The following is a 24,226-nucleotide window of genomic DNA, read 5'->3' on the forward strand; positions in this document are numbered from 1 at the left end:
CCATAGCTTATCTTAGATGCTTAGATGTAGTGGGCACTCGTGGTAATCGGATGTTTTATACACTTATTACATAGACAAAAATTTATATTACTTCATACTAAAAGGTCCGTTTCACTGCATGCTGATACTTAAAACAAATTTGAACTGAAATGAGCAGATTCAGAAAATAGAGAGGTTTCAGCGTACATAAGAAAATGTAATATTATTAAATGTTACCCCGTATTTGTGGCTACACACTTAGGAACAGAAATCAATGCCTTGAGCGGCTCCTGCAATTTAAACAAGCCAAGAACTCAATCCTGGGAAAGCCACGCATGTCTGTAGCAAATGGAAACGCTTTGATAATGTGCACGTGACATATTTAAAGGGTATTAGCGCCAAATGAGGCTGGATCACTTCGAAAAGCAAATTAGCCTCGTCCTCCTGAAAAACTGTCAATGACCACTTACATTGCCGTAATGAGGTAGGGCGGATGAATCGGCGCTTTGTCAGATTACACTGCACTTTCATACACTTCTCAGGCTTCCTGTACAAGCGCAATCTGACGCTTTCCCTTCTCCCCTCCCCACTTGCACAATACAGTACTCACTTCCCCGAAATGATCGGAGGTGGAAAGATACCACACTGAAGGAAATGGACAGTAAGAAAATTACTTCTGAAAGCCCTTCAGAGTAACACCTTGGAACCTGAAAGCCGACGTTCTAAAGAGACGCTACTGTTTTTGATGCACCAGAAGTACGGTCCATTAAGTATTCTCGATATCCACAACCGGTGAATCAAAACCGATAGAAAAGTTGTCGTCGAGCAGTGATTGAATTAATGGACTTGCATATCAGTTTATCTTCGCTGTTGTGGAAATGTTGGGCCACGTCTCATAGTGCCGTCGGAGTTGGACTGTGTACCTCTGCCTCGCTCCACCGAACCGGTGCGGGGCCGGGGAGATGAGGAACTGGACCTGCTCTCTTCTGTTCACCTTGTTATTGGTGAGTGGCAACTATTGAATGAATGAATGATTTAAAAGCGACATTTGCGATATGCGATATCTGTCCTGTGTAGTTACGAAGCGGTCAGATTGGTACACTTTGAACAAGTCGCACAAAGCGCAAATTGTTTAGTCGAAGAACGTGAGTACAGTCCTAATACGGAAGCCGCAGTTTCCCAGAAAGAGATTTAACCATGCTTGGCATTCGGGAAGTCAAAGATTTGTACAAAACCTATTCGATTTTTAGATTGACACGAGCTGATTTGTTTTGAACGCTGTTTTCTGGTGTCTAACTCCATTAGACCGGTGTAAAGAGTATGTTTCTGTACACTGCTGGTACTGCTTATGTGTTGATTTTTCACCTCTTCTTTTTCGCCCAAAACGCGAAAAAGTTAAACACCTTATTAATTTATGCAAAGCCGTCTTGGAATGTACACCACCCTTAGAAGTCCGTAGACTTAGCTGGAACACAGACAGTCTCAGTCTGAGGTGAGTCACAGAAGGGATTTTGATGCGCCCAGGTGGTAAAATGAATTTTGTACTTTATAACACCAAAATTGCATAGTATTTTCAAGTGCCTGCTAATATTAAAGTAATAATAATGGAATCATTTGTAGCTGTAGATCAACCACCCTACCCTTTAAGCCCTATTAGTATATACATTATTGAAAATAATGGCAATTGAATGGCACTTTATGGTTCTTTACTGGGTTGTGTGGTTCTTCACAGAACCATTCATGACCAAGTACCATTTCATTCTGGGACAGGTTCTTTTCAAATGAAATTGGTTCTTTGTGATTTGAAGAATTTCCTAATGTGTAGAAAAAAAACCTGAAATATTTCATGTATGATAGGTTGCAGGACACTAATAAATTAAGGTAACTTGGATTTAACTCTTGTTACTGGATGTGAGCAGCAAGAGTCCTTTTAAAATCAGGACCCATTAGCATTTCACAAATCTGTCATCATCTATTCATAGTTATTCACTGTATGGAGCCTGTTTCAGGTCTAAACAGATAAAGGTTCTTTCTGGAACTTTCATGTGGATGTGTCTTTTGGGAACCAAAAATGATTCCCCCATGGCATCACTCTGATTAACAACTCTGGCACCATTAGGTTTAAGAGTGTGTACCTGAAATACCAGTACATGAGCAGCCAAAGCTTCTGGTCAATTTGGACCCAGTAACACCCTTCAGTTTCCAGCCCATAACGTGTTTTGTGGAAATCCCTAAATTCACGTATACAAATTTTCACATGTGCCTTTTTGATCACAAAATTTTATGAAAGTAAACCAAGGCACTGTGTTCTGTTCATTTTAAATCCACATTTTTCATCTGCTTATTACATTTTTGTTTATGCATGCTGTGATTTTCTTGTTAGAACCCAAAGGTATATAGCTAATTTGCTTGCTGTGCCAGAGTATTCTTTCCTGTGGTGTGGTGCCCTGTCTGGGCCAGGTTTCTGACTTGAGTCCTGCTGGTTCCTCAGCAATCGTAATTAGATTTATTGGTGGTGGAAGTTTTTTAAATGGATAAATCTAATGTGGAGCAGAAAATCAAAGCTAATTGTTATCATACAGGACAGCTAAGGAGTTAAGTTAAGTGAGAGTTTTAGTGAAGCTAGAACATTGTGCCTGAAAGTGTAAGGGACATCTCTTGGAACAGCAGATGGCTGCAATGCCAAGTTCATGTACTCCTCTGCTGTTTGGCAAGCATAGCACTAATTAAAATTAAAGACTTACAAGGAAGTCAAGAGGAAAGGGAAAACTTTGGCAGCAACTGCATAACCTCTAGTGAATGACCTTGATTAGTTAGAGAATCCAGTCACAGGGAGTTTATTTTAGGTCTTCTAAGAGTTTTATTACAGAACTAACCTGCAGTATATCAAGAAACGAGAATACTAATTGAGAGTCAAGTCCTTGTCTTATTTCCATCTGTTAGAATTCTCTTATTACAGTGAAATAATTAACTTCAATCACTTCTCCACAGCAAATTCTAGACATGGCATCCCACTCCTACTTTCTGTGCCCCCACCTCACGCCCTGTTTGTTGTCAGAATGCAGAGTTAATGCAGCATTCTTCTCTGAGTCACTGCCACTGTTGTCATTGGCAGCAGCTGTTACCTACAATTCCATGATCCTGAAAGTTGGGCTGTAGAGGTAGTCTGCAGGATTGCTCAATGGCATCATGTAAATGTAATGCTTTTTGAGCTCACTTATAATTTCCTAGTTGTTACCACTGGATCTGCAGTATTAGTAAGATAATGTCAGAGCTGGGATTTTACATTTCCATTTGGTGATTTTAATTTTAAAGTAAAATCTTTGGTGAATAAAATGAAGTATACATATACACCATATTCTGCATAAGCTGTTAGAAAAGAACAGTTCCATTGAAAATGTTTCAGAAGTTTAATAACGGTTATGTCTGAGTTGGTATTGTCTGCAGGACAGAAGGATTTTTAAGGAGCCTCCTTTTATAAACTGGTCTTCTCATAGTGTTTGCATATATCACTCAAAGTGGAGATTCTGAAACTGATCATGCACTGTACACTAATTTTACTTTTATAATGCACCTTACACCAAATTAATTCCAGTGAGTATTGCATTGATAAAAGCATGCAACAAATACTTTTTTCTTCCAGGAATTTTAAATATATGCACAGATAGAAATGTATTTCTTTATGATTTTGTTTTTTAGCTTTTTGAGAATCTGCTTCAGATGACTTGTACATCTGTTGTAGTGTTGTCTTGTTATGCTTAATGTCATTTGCTGTAACATGGAATAGTTTCAGTCAAGATTTGTGACATCTGTTTGTCCTACACTCTATTGAATATTGTTTCATTATGTGGAAGGGATTACACCACACATTTAAATGTAATATTTCATTTTCTCTCTCTGCTAGTTTAACAGCCATTTTCCAGGTTCATTAAGGTTGTCCAGATGATCCCCAAATTTTAGGGGAACTGGAACATCCAGTTTCACAGTTAAATGCCTTTCATGATGTCAACCTCCTTTAGTCACCATTTTTGATGCACAAACGGGTCAAGGACATTATTTTAACTCCTTGTTGCAGGGATTAAATAAAACTACTTCCTAGTGGTGGTTAAACATCGTGTGGCAATTACAATGGTAAAATGTTATAAAATTATTTTTAAAAAGACCTAATAATGGAACACTGCTGCAGTTATATTTGAAGTTTAAGGATAATTTACTTTTGAAATTGGTCTTAAAGTAGATGTCAGTGATAAATTTTGTGAAGTTCACCACTGACATTAATTTTGGAAATATAGCTAATACAGAGAAGGCAGTAAAACCAATTCAAAAAGACCTGGATATTTTGCAGAACTCGGCAAACACTTGGAAGTGTAGTTTGATGTAGAAACGTATGAAATGGTACATGCAAGTAAAAGAGCCATTCAAATATAAATACAAGATGGGTAACACTATCTTAACCGGAAGCAAACTCTGAAAATGATTTGGGGGTTTACATGGATGAACACCTTCTCATTGTCTAGGTGATGGACAGAAGTACACTACTTTTAAAGAGTAAATAAAATATTTGAATATATTGTGAGAACTGTTGAGCATAAATCAAGGGACGTTAAGCTCAGCCTTTTTAATGTGCTAGTGAGACTTTACCTTGAGTACTGTGCCTGGGACATACTCCTGACACCCACCTGTTCTCTTGACTCCCTGGTAGTTCAAAACCAAGCTGGATTGGTGGAGAGTGTGAGATACATTAAGGTTCAATTTGCCCAAAAGTGCAAGTTCATATTTATTTTAATCAAATAGAATCTAAAGTTCCCGTGACAGTGTATTTAGGCTATAGCGGGTTGGATAATGGATGAATAGTATCCAAAGTGCAGTTGTTAATTATTCAATAAATAGATGTTCTTAAAAACAGTGAATTAAAAAAGGAAATGTTATAAATAGTTAAAATCAGTTCAAATGCATCAGCAGTATCTCTTTAAACACCCTGTTTGTTTCTCTCGCCCACCAATGAAGCATACCTTCACATTCAGTCCATAAGGTGTGTCCAAATCGCTAGATCCATCATCTTCGTGGTGAACACTACTAGAGATAAATTGCTCACCCCGCTTACTCCATCCTCGTGCAGCACCTCCACTGGCCACACAAACTGCAGTTCCTTCACTGGCAAACTCGCATGTCTCTCTTGCTCTGCATCAGCAGTCCTGATGCCCTTCACCCTGAACTTGGTCACCCCTCCTGCTCCTTCAGTGGCTCTGGCATTCTGTACCCACAGAGTCTAATCTGGATTCCGCCATTTCTTCTGCCTCCGCTATCCTGTCGTAGGTTCGATACTTCACTGCAACAAAGGAAATTCGTACTACCCGTCTACACATCTCTCTGTCAACTGATGTTAAAAACTGACTCTCCCATCCTTTGTGATGCAGGTGTTGCTTCTAAACAACTCCTTGTGCAACCAGCGAGGTGCCACTATGCTGATTATTCAGTTGTATGTGCCAGTTATTTAGCTGATCTCTCTATCAGCCACACTACCTGTACCTGTCTTTCCACACACAATGCCACTACACACAGAGCTGCACTGTATTTTAAATCTGCATCTGCTACTTTTTAAAACGGCCCCATGACAAAGTGTGAGCAGATTTGGTGACCACTACTACAATTGCATGGTAGCACTAGATCTTCTGCAGATGACAGCTACCAAATGCAACCCAGGACCACTAGGTATATCCTACTCTGAAACCACTTTAGTCTTGAGCAGAAGAGGATGAGTGGGGACCTAATCTAGATCTTTAAAATTCTCAAAGGCATCGATATAGTTGACCTATCAGACTTCCTTTAATTAAATGTTGAATTACATACTACTGAACATCAGTGGAAATTAGGGGAAAGCATATTTAAGACCGAGACCAGTTAACTACTGCATTGCAAAAAGAGCTCTGGGGGCCACAGTCAAACTACCAAAGTTATGCAGCTGTAGCAGAGACCTTAACAACTTTTAAAAAGTGTCTGGATGAGATACTAGGACAACGTGCCTATTTTCAAACTTCATGGACTGAACTGTCTTCTCTCATTTGTCTCACTCCTTATTTTCTTATGTTTTATTTTAAACAAGTGTTAAACTCATAATATTGTTTATATTGTAAAATGCAACTAAAAGTACCAGGACAAATTTGAGCTAAAATTCCATATTTCCAGGTCACTTTTTATTGCCTTGTAAACCAATTTAAGTTTCAGAGTATTCGCCTGCCTTCTGATTTTTGTGAATGATTTTATGGTATCAATGAACTTTATAAAAATGAACTTTATAAAAATCTTTATTCAAACTTCTCATGATATAATTTAAAAGATTGTCAGAAACACAAATCTTTCAACCTCTATTTTTCCAGTGTGAAAAATAATCACTGTCATCAAGGATGTCACAAATAATTCATTTTTGAACTTTCAGGTTTCCGTCACCTTGGATATACAGTATGCTGGGTTCATTACTTCATTGTTTATGACAGTTATCAGTTTTCTTTAGTTCTCATATACTTAGGCGTTGAGAGATACATCATATCCTGACAGCACAGGGTACAAAAAGAAGTCATCTATTGATTGCCAGCTTAGTTCTTTGCAAGGCGCACTACCATGCACAGACCCATGCTAACAGTCACCAGGCCAATTTAGAATTGCTAAATAAACCAACATGTAAGTCTTTGAGATGTGGAAGAACATCCATGCAGACCCAAACAAACTATTGCTGGATCATGAATCACAGTGAGGCAGCAGAATGCACATAATGCTGGTAACAATTTGGAAACTGTCACTCATCATTGACAATTGGAACAATTTCCAATTTATCACTTAGATCATCCTTGGGAATTTTGAACAGATGAGCGACAACCAAGAACTGCATTTCAGAATAACATCATGCTCATTCTTTGTCTGGGGATGCTTAGTTTCTTTGGAAATATACAATTGTACTAGACAAAAATATGTAAAGATTTATAAATCCTGAAAAGGGGTTTAAAAAAGAACACATATTTGGAATCTGTGAAACTCCTGAATAGCTGAAGCCTTCAAATTGTGTGGTTTTGTTTTTTTTTATATACATACATGATGGACACATTTTTTTCATGATCAGAATACAGTAAGATTGTTTACTTATTTACTTATTGATAAATGTGCAGGCACATTAAGTGACTTCTTTAGAGCCACAATATGTGCCAGTGGCAGACATTCAGTTTTGCAGTTTAAAATCCAATATTTTAGATGCTGTACATGACACTTAAGAGAGGGATGACTAGATTCAAAATACACTACCAAAATTTAAAGTAACAGAATAAGAAACCACTACATTTTACTTTCACTCCAAGTATTTCACTCAGAATATTTAGATTCTGGCTCTAAATGCTTTTTGGAAAAAGAAAAGGAAAGACCTTAAACTTCTACTGTGGATTATTCCCAACCAAGTCCCAGAATCACTTTGAAGGTCAGGAGTGTTCAGTGCCACCATTTTAGAATTTTCTTTTTGTTTTCCCTGATGTCTCTTTATCATCAAACAAAAAGCCAACTGTTAAAGCAGCTTCCAGATTGCCTGCTTTCATTAATGAAGAACAGCAGCAAATCTCTTCTGGTACCTGTTGCCCTGCAGGAATGGTAGTGTCGTCTTCCCTTTCTTACATGGCTTCATTCTCTTAAAGAGTTGGGAAACCTTAGCATGTTTTGAGTTAGTTGATCTTTTGAGGTAGCTGATCTGTGGCATACAGGGCAAGTGTTAGCAGCTTCCTGGACTGTCACCCTCTCTGACTTATCCGGACATTCCTGAAGAATATTCTTGAAAGGCATTTAGAGTTTCATTGTACATTTCAGTGTAGTTTCCTTGTTAACACTTTAGTTTAGGTACTGCAAAAATGCCTCTTTTATTCACATACTCTTATGTAACAAGGCCTTAACAAAGGCTTCTTCTGGTCGTCAAAATGCTTATAAAACATCAGCAGATAGTTCATTCATCTCTGCACAGTGTGGCATATTGACATGGTGGTAAAATTTCTCGTTATTATGAAGAATTCACAGGTCTTATATCCAATATGTAATATCAAGAGAAACGTGTTTCAGCTAAGCCACCTCACACCCCTCCAAAGTGAGTTTTGTTAGTAGGTCACATTGCAGGGGCAATTTACTGATGCCTTGTAAGTGTTATGAAAATTAGAAGAAGTGTTTATTAAGGTCTTGTTACACAATAGAAAATGTAATAGATGCATTTTTGTAGAACCTAAAGTTTTACCATTTCCTTATTTTGTCTTGGGGAGTCCCATTTTGGAACTTTGATATTTTGGTGTCAGCCTTGCCATCTGGACCACTTTTTACAGTTTTATGTGGGTACTATAGAATATAAATTGATTTAACTTTCAACACTGCTATCAGCCAAGCCATTGTGAGATAAGAGCTAAGAGTATTGCACATGACTGATTAACTTGGCAGATGTAAATGGGCAGACATACTGTCCACACTAGCGGTTTCACATGATTTATGAAAGTAACTCCATCTCCACTAAAATGATGAATATTGCACATGACTTGGACATTCACTTATACTGGCCAAGCACATATCATTGGAAACAGGGAGTTGAAGTGTCCTCCATGCTAGACATTCATTTACACCTTGCATATACACAAAGTTAACAGCAATGGTGAATACAAAAACAATGTTTTGTTTGTTTGGACTGAGGTTAAGGTGAAATTGTTATTGAGAGTAACAAATGAGAATAAGTGATTAAAGCAGCTGAGAAATTTATCATTTGTAATGAACTGGACCCAATAAGGTTTAATAAGCACAAACCAATTAGAGTGCAATTAGAGTCTGTTTGAAAGCTCTACATTTTCATTGCAACAGCAAGCCACCATTTTCAAAAACATTGTCTGCCAAATCGTTATCAGTTCTTGAAAGAGTTTTCAGATGTCTCGAATTTTGTGGGTTAAAAATGCTGGGGTAGTTTTGACAAAAGATGAAAACCGAGACTAATGCCTACATTTTTAAATAACAATGTAGTTGTGAGAACATACTCATAGTATTTATAAAACACTGTTGGAAGTCATGCACATGGTTGTGTGATTCATATATTCAGAAGTCTTATTTCTTGATATTCCTCAAATATTCAAGAAATACTGTCATAGTGAATGTTAAAAGTTAAGAATATGTTGTTAGATTGTGTCTGGGTGAAGTTATGCAACTGCTTCTCCTGAACTGTATGCGTCTTTTCAAAAATATATCTGCAAATGACAAAATGATGACATAATCTGATACTTTGGCCCAGAATGTTGAGTATACTACTGAACAGTTAAGTTAGCCCAACACAATACTAAATAAAACAGTTTAGTAATGAAAAGATAAGATCTCATTTACACTGAGAAAAAGAATCGGTAGGAATGCTTGGAGATTCATCATGCTTAGAATATTGTGGACAAAATACAGCCCTAGCTACTGCTTTAAATTTTGTTGGAGATAAACCAGGCAAACATTTTCAAACAGTTTCTCAAAAATATATATTTTTGTCAGTTTGATATTTGAACCCTTATCAGGCCTGGATAAGTGCTGTTCCAGTCTGAATAACATTAAAGTATCATTAAATCGTATTTAGAAGTAAGCAAATCAAAGCATTGACGCTGGAGTGATACTAGGTGAGGAAACCTTACATGCTTGACATGCATTCTTGGTCACCGTTGGGTCATCAACAGGTTACATACTGAAGGCCATATTCTGGAGATTATATCTTTGTTCAGGCAGGAAACTAGTAGCAAAGTGCTATATACAGTACTGTACACGTTAAACTATAAATATCTCTACATAAGGAATCACAAGTACCTATTGGGAATAACTTGATTAAAAACACCCTTGTTATATTTATTGAATTCATTTTCTACATGCTGAGTTGCTGTGTCAATAGAATCAGCTACATTTTTGGAAGCTTTAAGGAAAATCTTGTTATAGGCTGTTCATTTTCATGGGAAATAAAACTGCTTATTTTATTAGTTAAGTAGATGTACTGTTAAGAAGTAGAGGAAGACAAAAACTTTAAGAAAAGTGTGTTTTTTAAATTGACATTATAAAAATGAACAACATTCGAGTTTATGAGTGTGTATATTTTGTGCTATTGCCTCCAATAATATAATGTCTTTTTATAACCCACTTAGTCCTGAAGAAAGTTGCAAGGGGTTCCAGAGTCTATCCCAGCTAGCACAGAGCTCAAGGCAGGAACAAACTCTGGACTGACGTGACAATAATAATAATAATATAATGTAATAATAATAATAAATGGTTTTAGTTTTATTGCAGGGGTCATTCAAAGTTTATACATTTTCATTACCCTTTCTATGTCAGCTTAAGTGACATTCTCAGCATTTTTATTTTTCTGATAATTAATTAGCTGTTTTACCATCAGTAAATGCTTTTCTGTCGTATTTGGTCTTGATCAGCACTTCTCAAAATGTCTGACTGGAGACTCTTCTTTAGTATTTCTGTTTCTTAAGATTTGTGACAAATTACTGTGCCATTATTTATACATTCTAAAAAACGTATTGTAACATTTTAATGTGTAAATACCAGAAAGATCCGGAACCTACCAGTAATCAGTAACATTACAGTGAAAAACAAGGAAGGAAGTTGCAGTGTCTTGTGGAGACAATTTTGGGAAGAGAAGTAGTGTTGGTTATTGACTTCTAATTTCGAAATCTCCTGTCTGGTCAGTTGAAGAATATACAATGGTGTGCCTCAAAAGCCTTGAAGATTTTAAGATGAGAACTGAGTGATTTTCATATATAATGGACTTGCATAAAGAAAAACACAGTATCTCTCTTTTAAAATTTGGAAAGCCTGTTTGTATGTGGGAATATTGTTTTTAAGATAAATGAGGGTCGTGGCGGTTGCTGCATATGCAGATCGTAAGCTGAAAGGCAGCCAGTACTCTTGGTTTCATTATATATCGGAGAGAAGTAAAAATGCAGTAGATTTGTGCCAAACTCAAGATCTGATTTTTAAAATGTAATACAAAATATCCATTATATGACTTATATAATTGTATGTATTTAGAACATTAGAACAGGCCATTCAGTCCAACAAAGCTTGCTAGTCCCATTCACTTATTTAGGGTTGAAGTTGGATATTTCACTATAAAACATATTAAATAGATAATGTAGGTAGCATACAAATAGAAACAAAGCCTTACAATCTCACGAAAAACAAGTTATCTGCAAACATGATTCTGTCCACTGATTTATTCCTGTACTAGACATTAAGCCCGTTACAATAACAGGCTCTAGAACAGTAGTGCATAAACATTAGTAGTAACAGTCTATATTAAATGGCAAGGGACCTTGACCTCATTCTGTTTCTTGTCTTAATTTTTTTTTTTGTCAAAAATATTTTTGCGAGAAGCCTAAAGTAAAATAATAATAAAGATATAATAGAAATGTATATGACAGTACAGTACGTATAATTAACATTGCCTTAGTGTAAAACTTTGTAACCATCTGTAAGACACAATATCTGAAGATATTTAGGTAAAATTTTCTATTTTTTTACCTCATGAAATTTTTCTATACAATCTCATTATAGACAACATTTCTTGTAAATATTCTGTCTAAGTTTGGCAACAGTTTGCCTTGTTCAGTACCATCTACAACCTTGACAACAACATCTGAAAAATTTCTAACTCTTGATAATACAACATATAACTGACCGTGGCTGAATACTGGTTCTGGCAAGTAAATGCCAACTTTTCTAAGGTTTGCTCTTCTGAGTCTTTCTCTTTTAGCGTTTTTCGGACGGTCATTTTCTTTTTCTTCAATCGATCTATTTGCTCATATTTTTCTTTGTCTTTCAGCCTTTCTTTTGTTGATGTTTACTTGTTGAGCTAACCGTTCTTCCAGGAGATGTTGCTTATATAGGATTTGATTGTCTGTGTCTTTTGTCCAACTTGACGTGTCCTGTATTTGGGTGGCATGTTGTTAGTAGATACGTCTGTAATATTTTCTCCTACAGTAATACTGGCTTGTATGTGGCTGTAATATACATCACTGTATTGTGTGTCTTTAATTTTCTCTCGCAGTAATACTGGTTTGTATTTCCGTAAAATGCCTGTCATTTTCTCTGACAATAAAACTGGCTTTGATGTCCGTAATATAACTTTAATTTTCTGTCACAACAGTGGGCAATCAGAAGTGTTTCCAGCAACTGATGTAATGTGTGGCGTGCTGCTTATAATCGTGCCTGTGGCATCTCCCCAGCGAGTACTTTGCAGTTCCCCAGCAAGTATTTTAATCTGTGGGGGCATGCAGCTGATTATTTTATGTGTGGCGTCTCCCCAGCAACGGATTTTATGTGCGCGGCAGCGACTGCCCAATCAGCACTCTCCCCAGCAATGGTGTCCTTTATATCTTATCATGCGCAGCCGTGGCAAGGCCATTCACTGTGTGCCCAGCTTCCAGTGTGTGTGCGTCCACGGTGCTGAGCGCATGGGCGGGGCATGGCCCGAGCATGCGCACTTCACCAGAAATCACACATATACGGACACCTGGACGCACACAAGGGTTTTATTAAAGAGGATTCTTCTGTTCAGGGCTGTGAGGAGTTAAAGCATATCCTCGTGGCAATGAATGTACTCTAGCCAGAACTGTTATGTAATTTTGTTCTTTATCTGGCATTGAGTTCTTCCAGTTCACTTTTCAAGCAATATGCACATCAGGAAATATTTACCATTAAAGGGCATAAGCAGTTTTGACCAGAAGTAACATTATTTTAAAGTATCCAGAATCATTTCTCCCTTCACTGATTTTTTTTATTTTTTTTTTTGTCAGTGTTCCCTCTGTGTTGATGGGTTTGGTGTGAAGAGTAATTCAAATGAAAACAGATTAAAGTAGTAATTACACTGTTTAAATAAGAAGCCATGACTTTTCAAATGGACAAGACAAATTAGTGTGATTAATTTAAAGAGTAATTCATTGCAAAATTGTGTATTTTATACATAGAATAGAAATCAAATTGCTGCTGGAGGAGTGTGTAAAGGTGGGCAGAATTGTCAGAATCTACTCCCAGTGTAGGATTTTACTTTTCAGGGTTTAGCTCCAGATTTGCAAGCCACCCATTTGGCAAAATATATATAAATAAAGGAAAAACCACTCACTAAATACCCTTTTCAGATACTCCATGAACTGCCTGTTAACATTTATAAGTTTGATGTGTTAAAATAATTCCCGAGAGAAATAATGCATACAACTCTAAACGTTAGAGACTCATCAGAATTAAAACTTCAAAAAAATGATTCTGCAGTCAACATAAAACTCCAAGATAAATTACAGAAAGTTTTGCCCCTTGTGTTTTTATACTGTATTTATTTAAATTCTAAACATAGGAGCATAAATTCTATTAACACACATTTTGCTGATTAAATATACTCCTCCGTCCATGTATCCGTTTTCTGGTGCCACTTTTTCCCATAGACAGGATAGCTGAAGTTTCATTTGGCAGCAGTAACCCCTGCAAACGATTCAGTTTTACCGGAAAAATCCAAAAAGTCTGCCAAGTAAGACTTCTGTTTAGCATAGTGGGTAATAGTGTCTCGGAGGAACTGTAGAACAGAAAGTATATTAAATCATTTTAGAGTGAAGAAATTTCACTAATGCTACTTGAAACCAGATGTTTAGTAAATGAGAAGTGACAGTCAAAGTCCATTTTGTAGGCTTGGTTTTTATTTTTGGCTTTGACTTTTTATTATTTTAGTTCAAGAGAGTGAATAAATAGCCAATGAACTATTAATGAATTATGTGCTGACAGTATTCAAGGAAAAGAAAGATGATTACATGATGCTATCAAAGACAATCCTGTTAACACTAAATGACACATTTTACACTCCTGTTACTTAATTTTACCATATACAACTTTTGCTTGTTGTTATAAAAAGTAATGTATAAAGGAAAGATTGTTCATTTTTTTAAAAGTGGGCATCTTTTTAATAAAAAAACTGACCAACATAGCAACCAAAAAATGGAAATCATGACTAACTTGGACACATTTTCTGTGTATGTTTATTAAACAAAATGTAATTCTCATTAGCACTGCAAATATAGTAATAAGGTAAGACAAGAACCTTTTAAAAATGGCAAGCATTATCACCACACTGTGCTACAGTTCCAGCTACTAGGGCAATAAAAACAAGGGTCAAGCAGCTATGATTTTAAGCCCAGGGAAGATGGGGCAAGTTAGAGTGTTCTTATATTCATTTTGCTTTTCACAGTTTTTAAGTTCCCAGACAGTTCAAGTACTGTATTTGTCATAAACATGTGCTTGTAGCATGGTATGAGTTTTTAAACAGCAGCTCTGGCAAGCAAGAAAGGAACTTTGTATTTCTGGCTAAACAAGTTTGCTCATCTAATGCAACTGAATGTTCAAATTCAATGTGTATGTCTGCATTGTTTGTCATTATTTTACAATGACAGTGTAAAGCCTAAGCAGACAGTATGTCCACTTTGTCAAAAGAGGAAAACAATGTTTACAAGTCTAAGCAGACAATACAGCCCAGACCTACAAGAACCAACACTCTTTGCTAGTTTTATCTTTAAAAGGTTTAAGGCAGATAGCGCTCTCACCATTTTTCTTTATCCCCAAATAGCTTAGCAGGAACAGTAATTCAGTGCTTCTTATGATTTCCCAATTCTTAGTAAGAGAATAATTCCAAGATGGACTTCCACTTGATATTTTATTATACCAATTGAAAACATTTCCCATGAAAAAGCTCTGTCTCATTACCAAATTTACTTGTGCTGCCTGTCATTATCCAGCTGCCTTAAACTGTTATGGTACAGGTGCTCCACTTAAGATCATCATAACCTTTGACGCTTTTGCTATTGATAGTGTTGAGCGTTGCTCTTGTTTTTATTTATTTATTTTTTCAAATGATGCAAATTTTGTTAGAAATTTGACGCATCAGGTACAGTCAGAAATGTGCAGCGAAGAGAGTAAAAAGCAACTGCATTATTGTAAAATGTAAGTTGATATATTTTACATTGTCACTATTTCTTATTTGTTTTAATAATTACTTACCGGATATTTGACATGAACATGCAAACGTGTTAGAGCAAACATATGGCAACACATTCCATAACATTAAGCTGGCGTAGCAGGGTTACTGTACAGTATATTATCTAGACTTAACACACTGTGTCAATTCCCTTTGCCTTGTTTAAGTTTCTACTCTCCTACTGCAGCATTTATATTTGTCAATTATAGAAGTTCTAAATGGAAGTGAAAAGTTCTGCTAAATTAGTTCCTTTTAAGTCATGTAAAGTATTGCCTTAAAGTTTGGTAGCATGTGTGGCAGAAATTAAATTCCATGCTCTGTTTAAAAGGCTGTGCAATAAGCTTTTTATTGATAGCTTAAGAAGAGCATAGTTCATCACAAAGCGTTGATTAAAAGCTATTTCAAAAAAGCAGGTTACGCACAGCTGCATTATCAGTAATAAACAATTTTCTTTACAGAAGTGTTCATCTTATCTTTTTTTATTCTAGTTGAAGCAGTTCTCTCACTTCTTAAAATTGATTCTATTTCAAAAGCCTTGGGAGTTAACACAGTAAAAAAATGTTATCTTTTTTTAAAGCAGACAGATAAGTGTAATATTTTCACTATAGCAGTAATGATCCTATAAACCAATGAAACTATAATCAAGGAAGAGTTTAAGTAATGTTTTCATTATAGTTCTACAAGCAATAAATATCAATAACATAATTTCATTAGGCAGTATCAACGCAAGAAGTAAGCCTCTTACTTCATAACCTTGAAATGTCTGTGTGAGGTATGCTTAAATTATGAAAATGCACCACAAGGAAATATCCTGTCTCCATTTCTCTTCACTCTGTACATCTCCGACTATAAATATAACACCAAGTCATGTCACTTGCAGAAATTCTCAGTTGATTCTGCACTTATGGGGTTTATCGATAGGAGGGAGATGAGACAGGGTATAGGAGTGAGGGGTGGAACTTGGTTTCTTGGTGTAAAGAGCATTGTCTTCACCTTAGCATCGGCAAAACCAAGGAACTGTGTATTGACTTTCACCATACCAAAGAGCCTTTAATGCTGGTCACTGTTCAGAGAATGGATGTAGAGGTTGTGCACTCCTACAAGTATTTGGTGGTCAGCATCAATGACAGGATGGACTAGTCTCGGAACACAAATGTACTATATAAGAACAGGCAGAACAGGCTCTTCTTCTTTAGCAAACTGTGTTCCTTTAATTTGAACATCCTTCACATCTTTAGCAACTCTGTGATGGCCAGTGCAATATACTACACTATGGTGTGCTGGACTAGTAACATCAAGAAAAGCCTACCAAATTAACAAGCGAATTAATTCTGGACCCCCTGGAGGTCGTACCAATGGAGAGAATTAAAAAAAAAATAATAAGTGAATGCCATTATGAACAGCACAACACATCCCCTCTCTGACACACTGAGGACTTTCATTCAACAAATTATTCAGGAAAGGTATGTCAAGAAACACTCCTTTATACCAACTAGTAATACTTCAGATGTTTTCTTTATAGTTTTTTTTCCTTCTGTTGTGTGTTCAAACCATAGTATCTATCTATCTATAAGAACTTCTATAAAAAGCCATATTTCCCCCTAGTGACAAATATAGGGTGGTCCAGATCTAATTATGCAATTTTCATTACACTATAACTTAAGTTTATTACATAGAAAATCACCCGAAAAGTCCCGGACCATCGAGAAATGTGCAAACTGACGACATAAAGAATTGTCTTTGGGCTGAACTGGAATCGTCCCCGCATAAATCAAAGTCATCCAGACGATCTGGATCTGCATAATTAGGTCTGGACCACCCTGTAGATCTCTCTCTCTCTCTCTCTCTCTTAGTCTGACTTTTTAATTTAAATTCAAAATAAGGTGTATATACATGTTTTGGTTCCTGAATTTATTTTCATTGTTAGCACTGGCTTTTGACTCACATTACATGGCAGGTGGATTATTAATAGTATAAAGACTTAATACTAAAAGGTTATTCCTTAGAAACTGTGACAAGGTAAGACATGACACATTAAAAATATAATTTTCTAATAGAAAATTTCCACCTGGCAAATATGAAAACATTGTTTTGTGAAACATTCCTGCCAGTCAACAAGAAAAAAGAAGCAAAATTATTTTCTCACTGAGCAGGTTTTGTTATTACTCATTTCACACAAAACAAAACACAAATAGCAAAAATAGGAGTATCATTTGAGTGCCTGTCACATTACTCGCCCTGAATTCCATCAATGCCTTGATTATAGGTTTCAGTTCAATTTTATTTTATTCTGTTTCACTTCCCATTTACAAGCTGTGCTGCTTGTACCTATTGTCTTTGGTTCACTCTGATGTTCCATCCCTCTCCTGTTCAAATCATATGCTATGGAAGAACATTTAGGGCTGAAATGAGAGGGAAAAATTATAATAAATGTTAGAATGTCAATCATCATTTTTCCTATACAGTATAATTTTCAGTAGGCTGTCCCATTGCTTGTTAGTACTTCTCACCATATTGTTTTTCAGATACTTAATATAAAGTGTTGTGTTGGTTGTTGTCATGCTTATGTCTTGTTGTGAAAGACCATAGCACACAGTGTTAGCTGAAGGCACAGGAGATTGCTTCTGTACATGCACACAATTAGTTATTCAGTCACTGTATAGTACATGAGTCACCTAAACCTAAGCCTGCTCTCCTCTTCTGTCATGCCTCATTCCTCATTGCTTATTCTGTTATTTCTTTGGGTAAAAATAATCTTCTTTTAAGATTCCACTTTGATTATAAGCAATGTAAACCAATTTGTCCTTTCACTCACCATAGATCTGCCATTGTGGTTAAATGCATTATTTAAACATTAATAAATCTCTCAAAAACCTTCTTTAAATATGAAAAAACAAACTCTACACAAAAAAAAACCACTTTTTTCACATGTATTACCATCAGTCATTTTATGTACTGTATCTTGATTTTTAATGCAAATTGTGCATTAGATAAACCAGAATGAATGTATTTGCTCTCTCTCTGTTCTCTTGTAAGCGTTGCTGATTGAGCCAGAGAACATAAAAGCTACATAAAGATTTTTTTGGAATTATGCTATGAAGTGTAAAGTAAGTCATAGTAATATATGTATATATGTATGTATGTGTGTGTGTGTGTGTGTGTGTGTGTGTGTATGTATGTAGATAGTGGGATGACATCTAGCTGGGCAGAGTATGTAAGCAATCTTTAAAACCAAGTTTTATCTTACAGTCTGGTATTTTTGTTGTAGATCTGCACATTTCAAAAATAAGTAAATTGTGCCATTTTTTTTGCAGAGGATATTCCAACATGGTCAGCACACATCAAGGTAATTAGCTGAGAGTGTATCTGCATTGGGCAGATGCTTTTAGAGCCTCTTACAGCTACAGTCTAGTATAAATTTGCATCATCGTCATTTTATGGTGATTTATCATGTCATAATAAGATTTTATGATTAGAGTATTTTTACTTTTACATTCTCAGTCCAAACCGTAGTGTATTTTTATGTCACAGTCTCTTTCTTCTTCAGTCAGGAACAATTTTCTTACATCTGCACCTCTATCAGATCATAAATTTGCCTTCTCATAGGTTTACCTTTCCTCACTTCTATGTCATGCACTGGCAAAACCTCCCTACTACAAACTATTACTACTACTGTTCAGTTCTGGATCAGAAATCTGAAGAACCTGTTTTCATTAACACTGGGTCAATAGATTATTCTATTTGGCTAGCTATCAAGTGAAGAGTTTGTGACTTTGCAATACATTTTCTAGTTCTTTGGCTGTTTCAAGATGGTATAAAATTTTTGGAACAATAATTTGCCCTGATGTTGTAGACTCTGGACAAAAGTTGTAAATTACTCAGACCAGAATGTATCTACACTCTTTTCTGGAAGTTCCTATGAAAAGCTTTAATTGCCAGCAGAATTTTCAAGTGGTATTTTGACTGATCTAAACCAAATTACAAGAATATTCAATTAACACTTTTATTAAAAACTGTTCACTTTGCATTTACATGTTATTGTACTTGTATAATGTACATTGTAAATTTAGATTACAAATAAATTGCCTATTGTAACTAGGAATCTGCATTGATGATTAAAACTTAACACATCCATAATACCAGTAGTAAAAGTGATCAGAGCAGTGATTTTCTTTATTCCTTGATTGGTAATAGTTTCTTGAAAATGCAGGTCTACAGCATATTGCATCACAGGACAGTTTATAAATGAATTACCAAAATTGCTGTTTTCAGAATTACAATTTTAAAAAAGGCAATTGTCACTAATTTAAAAAATTTAAAACAATATTCCTCTTTCTTTGAAATATGCAATGGTGTATGGCATGAGGCTTCCAGATTTTCAGTTTTATTGTGTTGATGATGGATAGTTTAATCCTGGATCACTGTCCTCTGTGTGTGTTTATTTTTTTGAATACTGAATATGCAATTTGATACTAGAATATTACCACTTCCATTTGTCATTTTTTCCTTGTTCATTGTTACCTTACAGCATTTTAGCTCCACTTCAGAATCAGGACTGGATTGTCTTTTGTGTGAAGTTCACATATCATTGTCTTGTAAGTGTTTCCTTAAGGAACTTCAGTTGGAATCTATAATGAAAACATATGCTTATAGATGTCTATGAAGTAGTTTTGCAATAGGAGGAAACTGCATCTACTGAATCTCACTAGAAAAAGGGAAACTGCCCTTTAAAACCCATCTTGCCTCACAGGTGCAATCATGTAAGCACATCCTTAAGTCTCATGGTTAAAACTGCTGATTCAAACAAGTGCTGAAGAATTAAATGGCAATGCAACAGTAATATATTGTGTGTGGAGGAGCTAGGGATGGGTGGGGATGAACTGCAGTGAGGAGTGACCACATAAATGAGTGTGACAGTGTATATTTCCCATTTCTGCACATAATCAGGTCCCATTTGATTTTATGACCAACAATTTTTATGGAAAAAATGTTTCCTCTACAAATTTTAGTCAAAATAACAGATTTTTATACGCTAAACACAAATATGCATTTGTAATTTCTGTATCGTGTAGGGTTTTGAAGAGAACTGCAATTACGCATTTAACATTGTAATGTCTCCAGCAACATAGGCCTACGCCAAGATATTGCAATCTAAGCAAAATGAGAGAACACTAGAAATGTGTTGCAGGAGATTTTCGTTTGTAGTCACGGTCTAATGCTTTGCATGTCAATGTCCAACAATAGTCTCCCAGCATAGACGGACTCCACTTTCCCTGGTAGAGTTTCTCCATGTTGGGAATATCTTAGTCAAACCTTTTACCATGTTCATCACTGATGGTGCCAAAGTTGGCAAGGAAGAATTCCAAGTGGGAATGAGGCAGTCAATGCTTCACGTTCGGCATGTTGCAGAAGGCCATCAAAGTGACAATCCTTCATCAGATCTTGGATCTATGGGCCAATGTAAACACCTTCTTTTCTCTTGGCATCGCTGATATATGGAAATATTTGTTGCATGTATGCTAAGGCTTCACTTTGCTTGTTTGTGGCCTTAAAGTTTTTCATTAGCCCATGTTTAATGTGCAAAGGTGGAAGAAATATGTTCTTCAGATCAACCAGTGGGTCATATGCAACATTCTTATGCCCTTGAACCAATTTCCTGGGACATGGCCAGTCCTTCGTCATGTAATGTAAATCTCTTGCTCAGCTGTCCTACTCGCTATTAAAACAACCGTACTTGGTGTATCAAAGCTGCAGACCGAGTATTATTGCAACAACCTTCAGATTGCTGCATATATTCTAGTTGTACCTTGAGTACTGAATGTGTTTCAGTAGCAGCTGCATGTTTTCATATGTTTCCTTCATATAAATGGCAAGTCCGACAGATATGGAAGGATATTGCCATTGGGCAGCAAAAGGCCTTCAAACTTAACAATGATAAGTCAATAAACAGTCGCCATTCTGTTGGATTATTTTCACATCCGAGAGCAGAAACCAATACATTAATGTCACTGCAAAATGTCAACTTGTCTGAAGATTTTTGACAAAAAACATGTAAGAAAAAACATCATCGGAGGTTAAAGGGTTATTTGAGAGCAGAAAATGTGAAGACCCGTCACAGCAGTCTCATGCAGGACAAGCCGGCCATCTAGTGAAAAAAGACAGCATGATCTTGGGCCTCACAAAGGAGTGATTGAGTGTTGTTCCAGGTGCTGGTTCACCCCACTCAATAACTGTGTGGAGTGGGTGCAAGCTTGGTGGGGTCCTCCGCAGGGATCCATGGTATGACTGTGGGTGTGTGAAGGATGACGGGAGGAGGACTGACCTTGGACAGTCTGGCTGGAGCTGTGTGGGCAGCTAAGATGGAAGTCAGGTGATGAAGTTCGTGGCTGTTTACGTTTTCCCCGGCTAAGCAAGCAATGGGTGAGCCGGGCAAACAAAGGTGGAGTTATGCTGGACTCATCTGACTGTGCAGTAAGGACCAGATGACTCTGTGTTTTATCCTCTTCTCTTAATGGATTTACTTATTACAACTTTTTAATCTCCACTAGCATCTTCATTTTATTGGATTATTTATTGTGTATTACACACTGCACTATTGGCACTGTTTGTTGTGGACGTGGTTTATAATTAAAGCACTTTTGCACATTTCCACTGTCTCCTTGCCTTGTGTGAGTGTCTTCATCTGCCGGCTCATCTGGTCATGACTATTGATGGTGTAGGGTTCAAGAGGTTCCCAGAATGGAATTGGGAGCTGCAGCTGACCTGTAGCGTCACAAGTAGCATTAGGTCAGGTGGTACCAAATGCCTACACAGACTATTCAGTAAGGGTCAATAATATTGTAGGACCGACCCATAACAGAGATGGGGATGATGGTCAAATTAGAGGCCATTCTGTCTAATGCAGTTTTATCCTGTCCATGATGAGTTTTAGTCATCCGACATCGGATTATGCAACACTTTGTCCCAGGTGCCCTTCTTGATCCAAGCCAATTATAATTGACAGGCTGGCATTAATATAACATTTCTTTTTTTTTTGTCTTGTGCATGTAGTCTTAAATCTTATGTAATAGTATTCACCTTTTTGTTCTCACTGTTTTGCATTATGTTTTTAGAACAGGTAAATTTCCCTTTGTAGATTAATAAAGATCTATCTACTGTATTTCTTTGTGCATCTACCGTTAATACATGCCAACATTCTTCTCTGTACAATATAAGTTAATGTGAAGCATGTCACACATTCTACTTCTCCTTCCCTTAGACAAAGTTAGTTTCAAAATGAATGGAATTGTGACTGAATAATTTTCTCAAGGCTCATTACGTCACCCACTTGTACAAGGCTAATTTAGAGTCCTTGATAACATAACCTGCCTATCCTTGGGATGTCAACAGAAATCAGTGTTTTTAGGGCATACAATTATGTAGACAAAGGTGTATTTTCACACTCAGTTCAGACAGTGAGTAGAGTAATAAATCAAATTCAGGCCCCTAGATTTATGAGGCAGCAACACAAACCATTAGTAATGTCCAATATAAAAGAGGCTTATCAGGAAAAAATTAAAGAATTTCAAAGTATATAACATCTTTTTAAATGTGAAACTAGAAAGTTTCAAAATGTAATGCTGCACTGCCTTATACTAATATTCCCATGCATATTTTTTTATGAACCTGCCTTATTTCTTTACAGTGTCAGAGACTGTCCCCAATAACAATGAGGGAATGAGCCATTAACAGAACAACTGTCCATTCCTACATTCTTTCAGACTTAGTAAAAAATGACTTGCATTTTTAATGGGATAAGCTTTGGTAAAAATTGGTTTTTAAAGTTTGATCCCATGTATGTAAATCTTTGAGGAGAAAATGTATTGCTTTATTCCAGTTCAGATAACTTGTGTTTGGATTGAGACCTTCTGCCAAACTATATTTTAATAAATTGGATACCAGGACGTCAAGTTAGATGACCTTGACTAGGACTAGGTTTTGATTAGGCTATGTAAATCTCTCTTTTCTTTATTGTCAATTATTTGGATATCATCCAAAGTAAAGCTGCAAGGTTGTGGCACAGTTATAATTTATTCAACCACCATTAATTATCCTTTATTTAAACTTTTGTCGTCCTACATTTCTTTCTCTGTTTTTTTTAGACTTTTGGGTTTTCCAATTCTATCCCAAGATCAAACCTAAATGCTGAGGAACTGACTGGTGAAAGAAATGTGGCTGTTCCTATCCCACCTAACCAGACAAATGACTGCAAATCTGATGAATTTAGAAGTGGTGAATACTGCTGCAACAAATGTCCTCAAGGTAAGTTACAAATTCCTTCTCTTATTTACCTAATTATTTGCTGATTGGTTCATTATTCTTCTTATTTTCTATTATTTACGCTCCATCAAAACCTTCATGGAAAAAATAGCAGTGTTCATCATGTATGGGTAGTAGTTATATGTGAAGTTTAATGGATTAATTTTTTTTACACCAGTTTATTCAAGCTTACTTTTGTGTGTGTGTAGGATACAAGCTTATCCGTGCTTGTAAGAATCACAATGAACGGTCGGAATGTGAGATGTGTGAAAATGGAACCTTCCTCGCCTTAATCAACTTTAACAAGAATTGTTTTCGGTGCAAGGAATGCAACTCTGGTAAGCTTTTGGCATAGTTGTCATGTGCTGTCTGCTAAGTATAATTCTAACTGCACTTTGGAAGAAATATCAGAATAATTTCCCTGCCAACAATTGAAGATATCCACTTACAATTAATTCCTATACTTTTCCATGCTTTGTCATTCTATAGTTTAATGCATGTTAATGCAAGAGCTTCCTTATTTGAAAAAAGTATTAATCTAAGTTACTGTGATTCTTTTTGACTTTTGTATTATTCTAACTGGCTGTTCTTTAAAGTTTCATTGGACATGGCATGTTGGCGCACACTGTTGATTTACTATACATTTAATTGAGCCCTGTTTTATAAAATATATAATTTCTTTTCAGAAACTAGATGCCATCACTTTTAAATGTACACATTTAAGTAAATCAGAACATTGTCTAGGCCCAGTTACTTGTGTCGAACAAGACTTCTTGCAAGTGTGTTTGTTTCCCATCATAAATGATAACTTTGGTTAGTCAATTTAAATTGACTTGCCATGACACATTTCATTCTATAGACTTCATTATCTTCTGCTTCCAGGACTGACATTTGTGCTATTAATGA

At 36.2% G+C, this 24,226-nt stretch overlaps 1 protein-coding gene across 1 annotated transcript in view; it reads left to right on the forward strand.

The window, feature by feature from the left end:
* The first annotated feature begins 408 nt into the window (after nucleotides 1–408).
* tnfrsf1a (tumor necrosis factor receptor superfamily, member 1a) overlaps nucleotides 409–24,226 on the forward strand; it is a 32,434-nt gene continuing 8,616 nt past the window's right edge. Inside the window, exons 1-3 of the mRNA XM_039763680.1 lie at nucleotides 409–983; nucleotides 23,164–23,323; nucleotides 23,530–23,658. Coding sequence (XP_039619614.1) covers nucleotides 942–983; nucleotides 23,164–23,323; nucleotides 23,530–23,658 — 331 coding nt within the window. The 5' untranslated portion in view covers nucleotides 409–941. The remainder of the gene's footprint in view (nucleotides 984–23,163; nucleotides 23,324–23,529; nucleotides 23,659–24,226) is intronic.

The sequence above is a fragment of the Polypterus senegalus genome, chromosome 9, assembly GCF_016835505.1.
Source record: "Polypterus senegalus isolate Bchr_013 chromosome 9, ASM1683550v1, whole genome shotgun sequence".
Lineage (NCBI taxonomy): Eukaryota > Metazoa > Chordata > Cladistia > Polypteriformes > Polypteridae > Polypterus > Polypterus senegalus.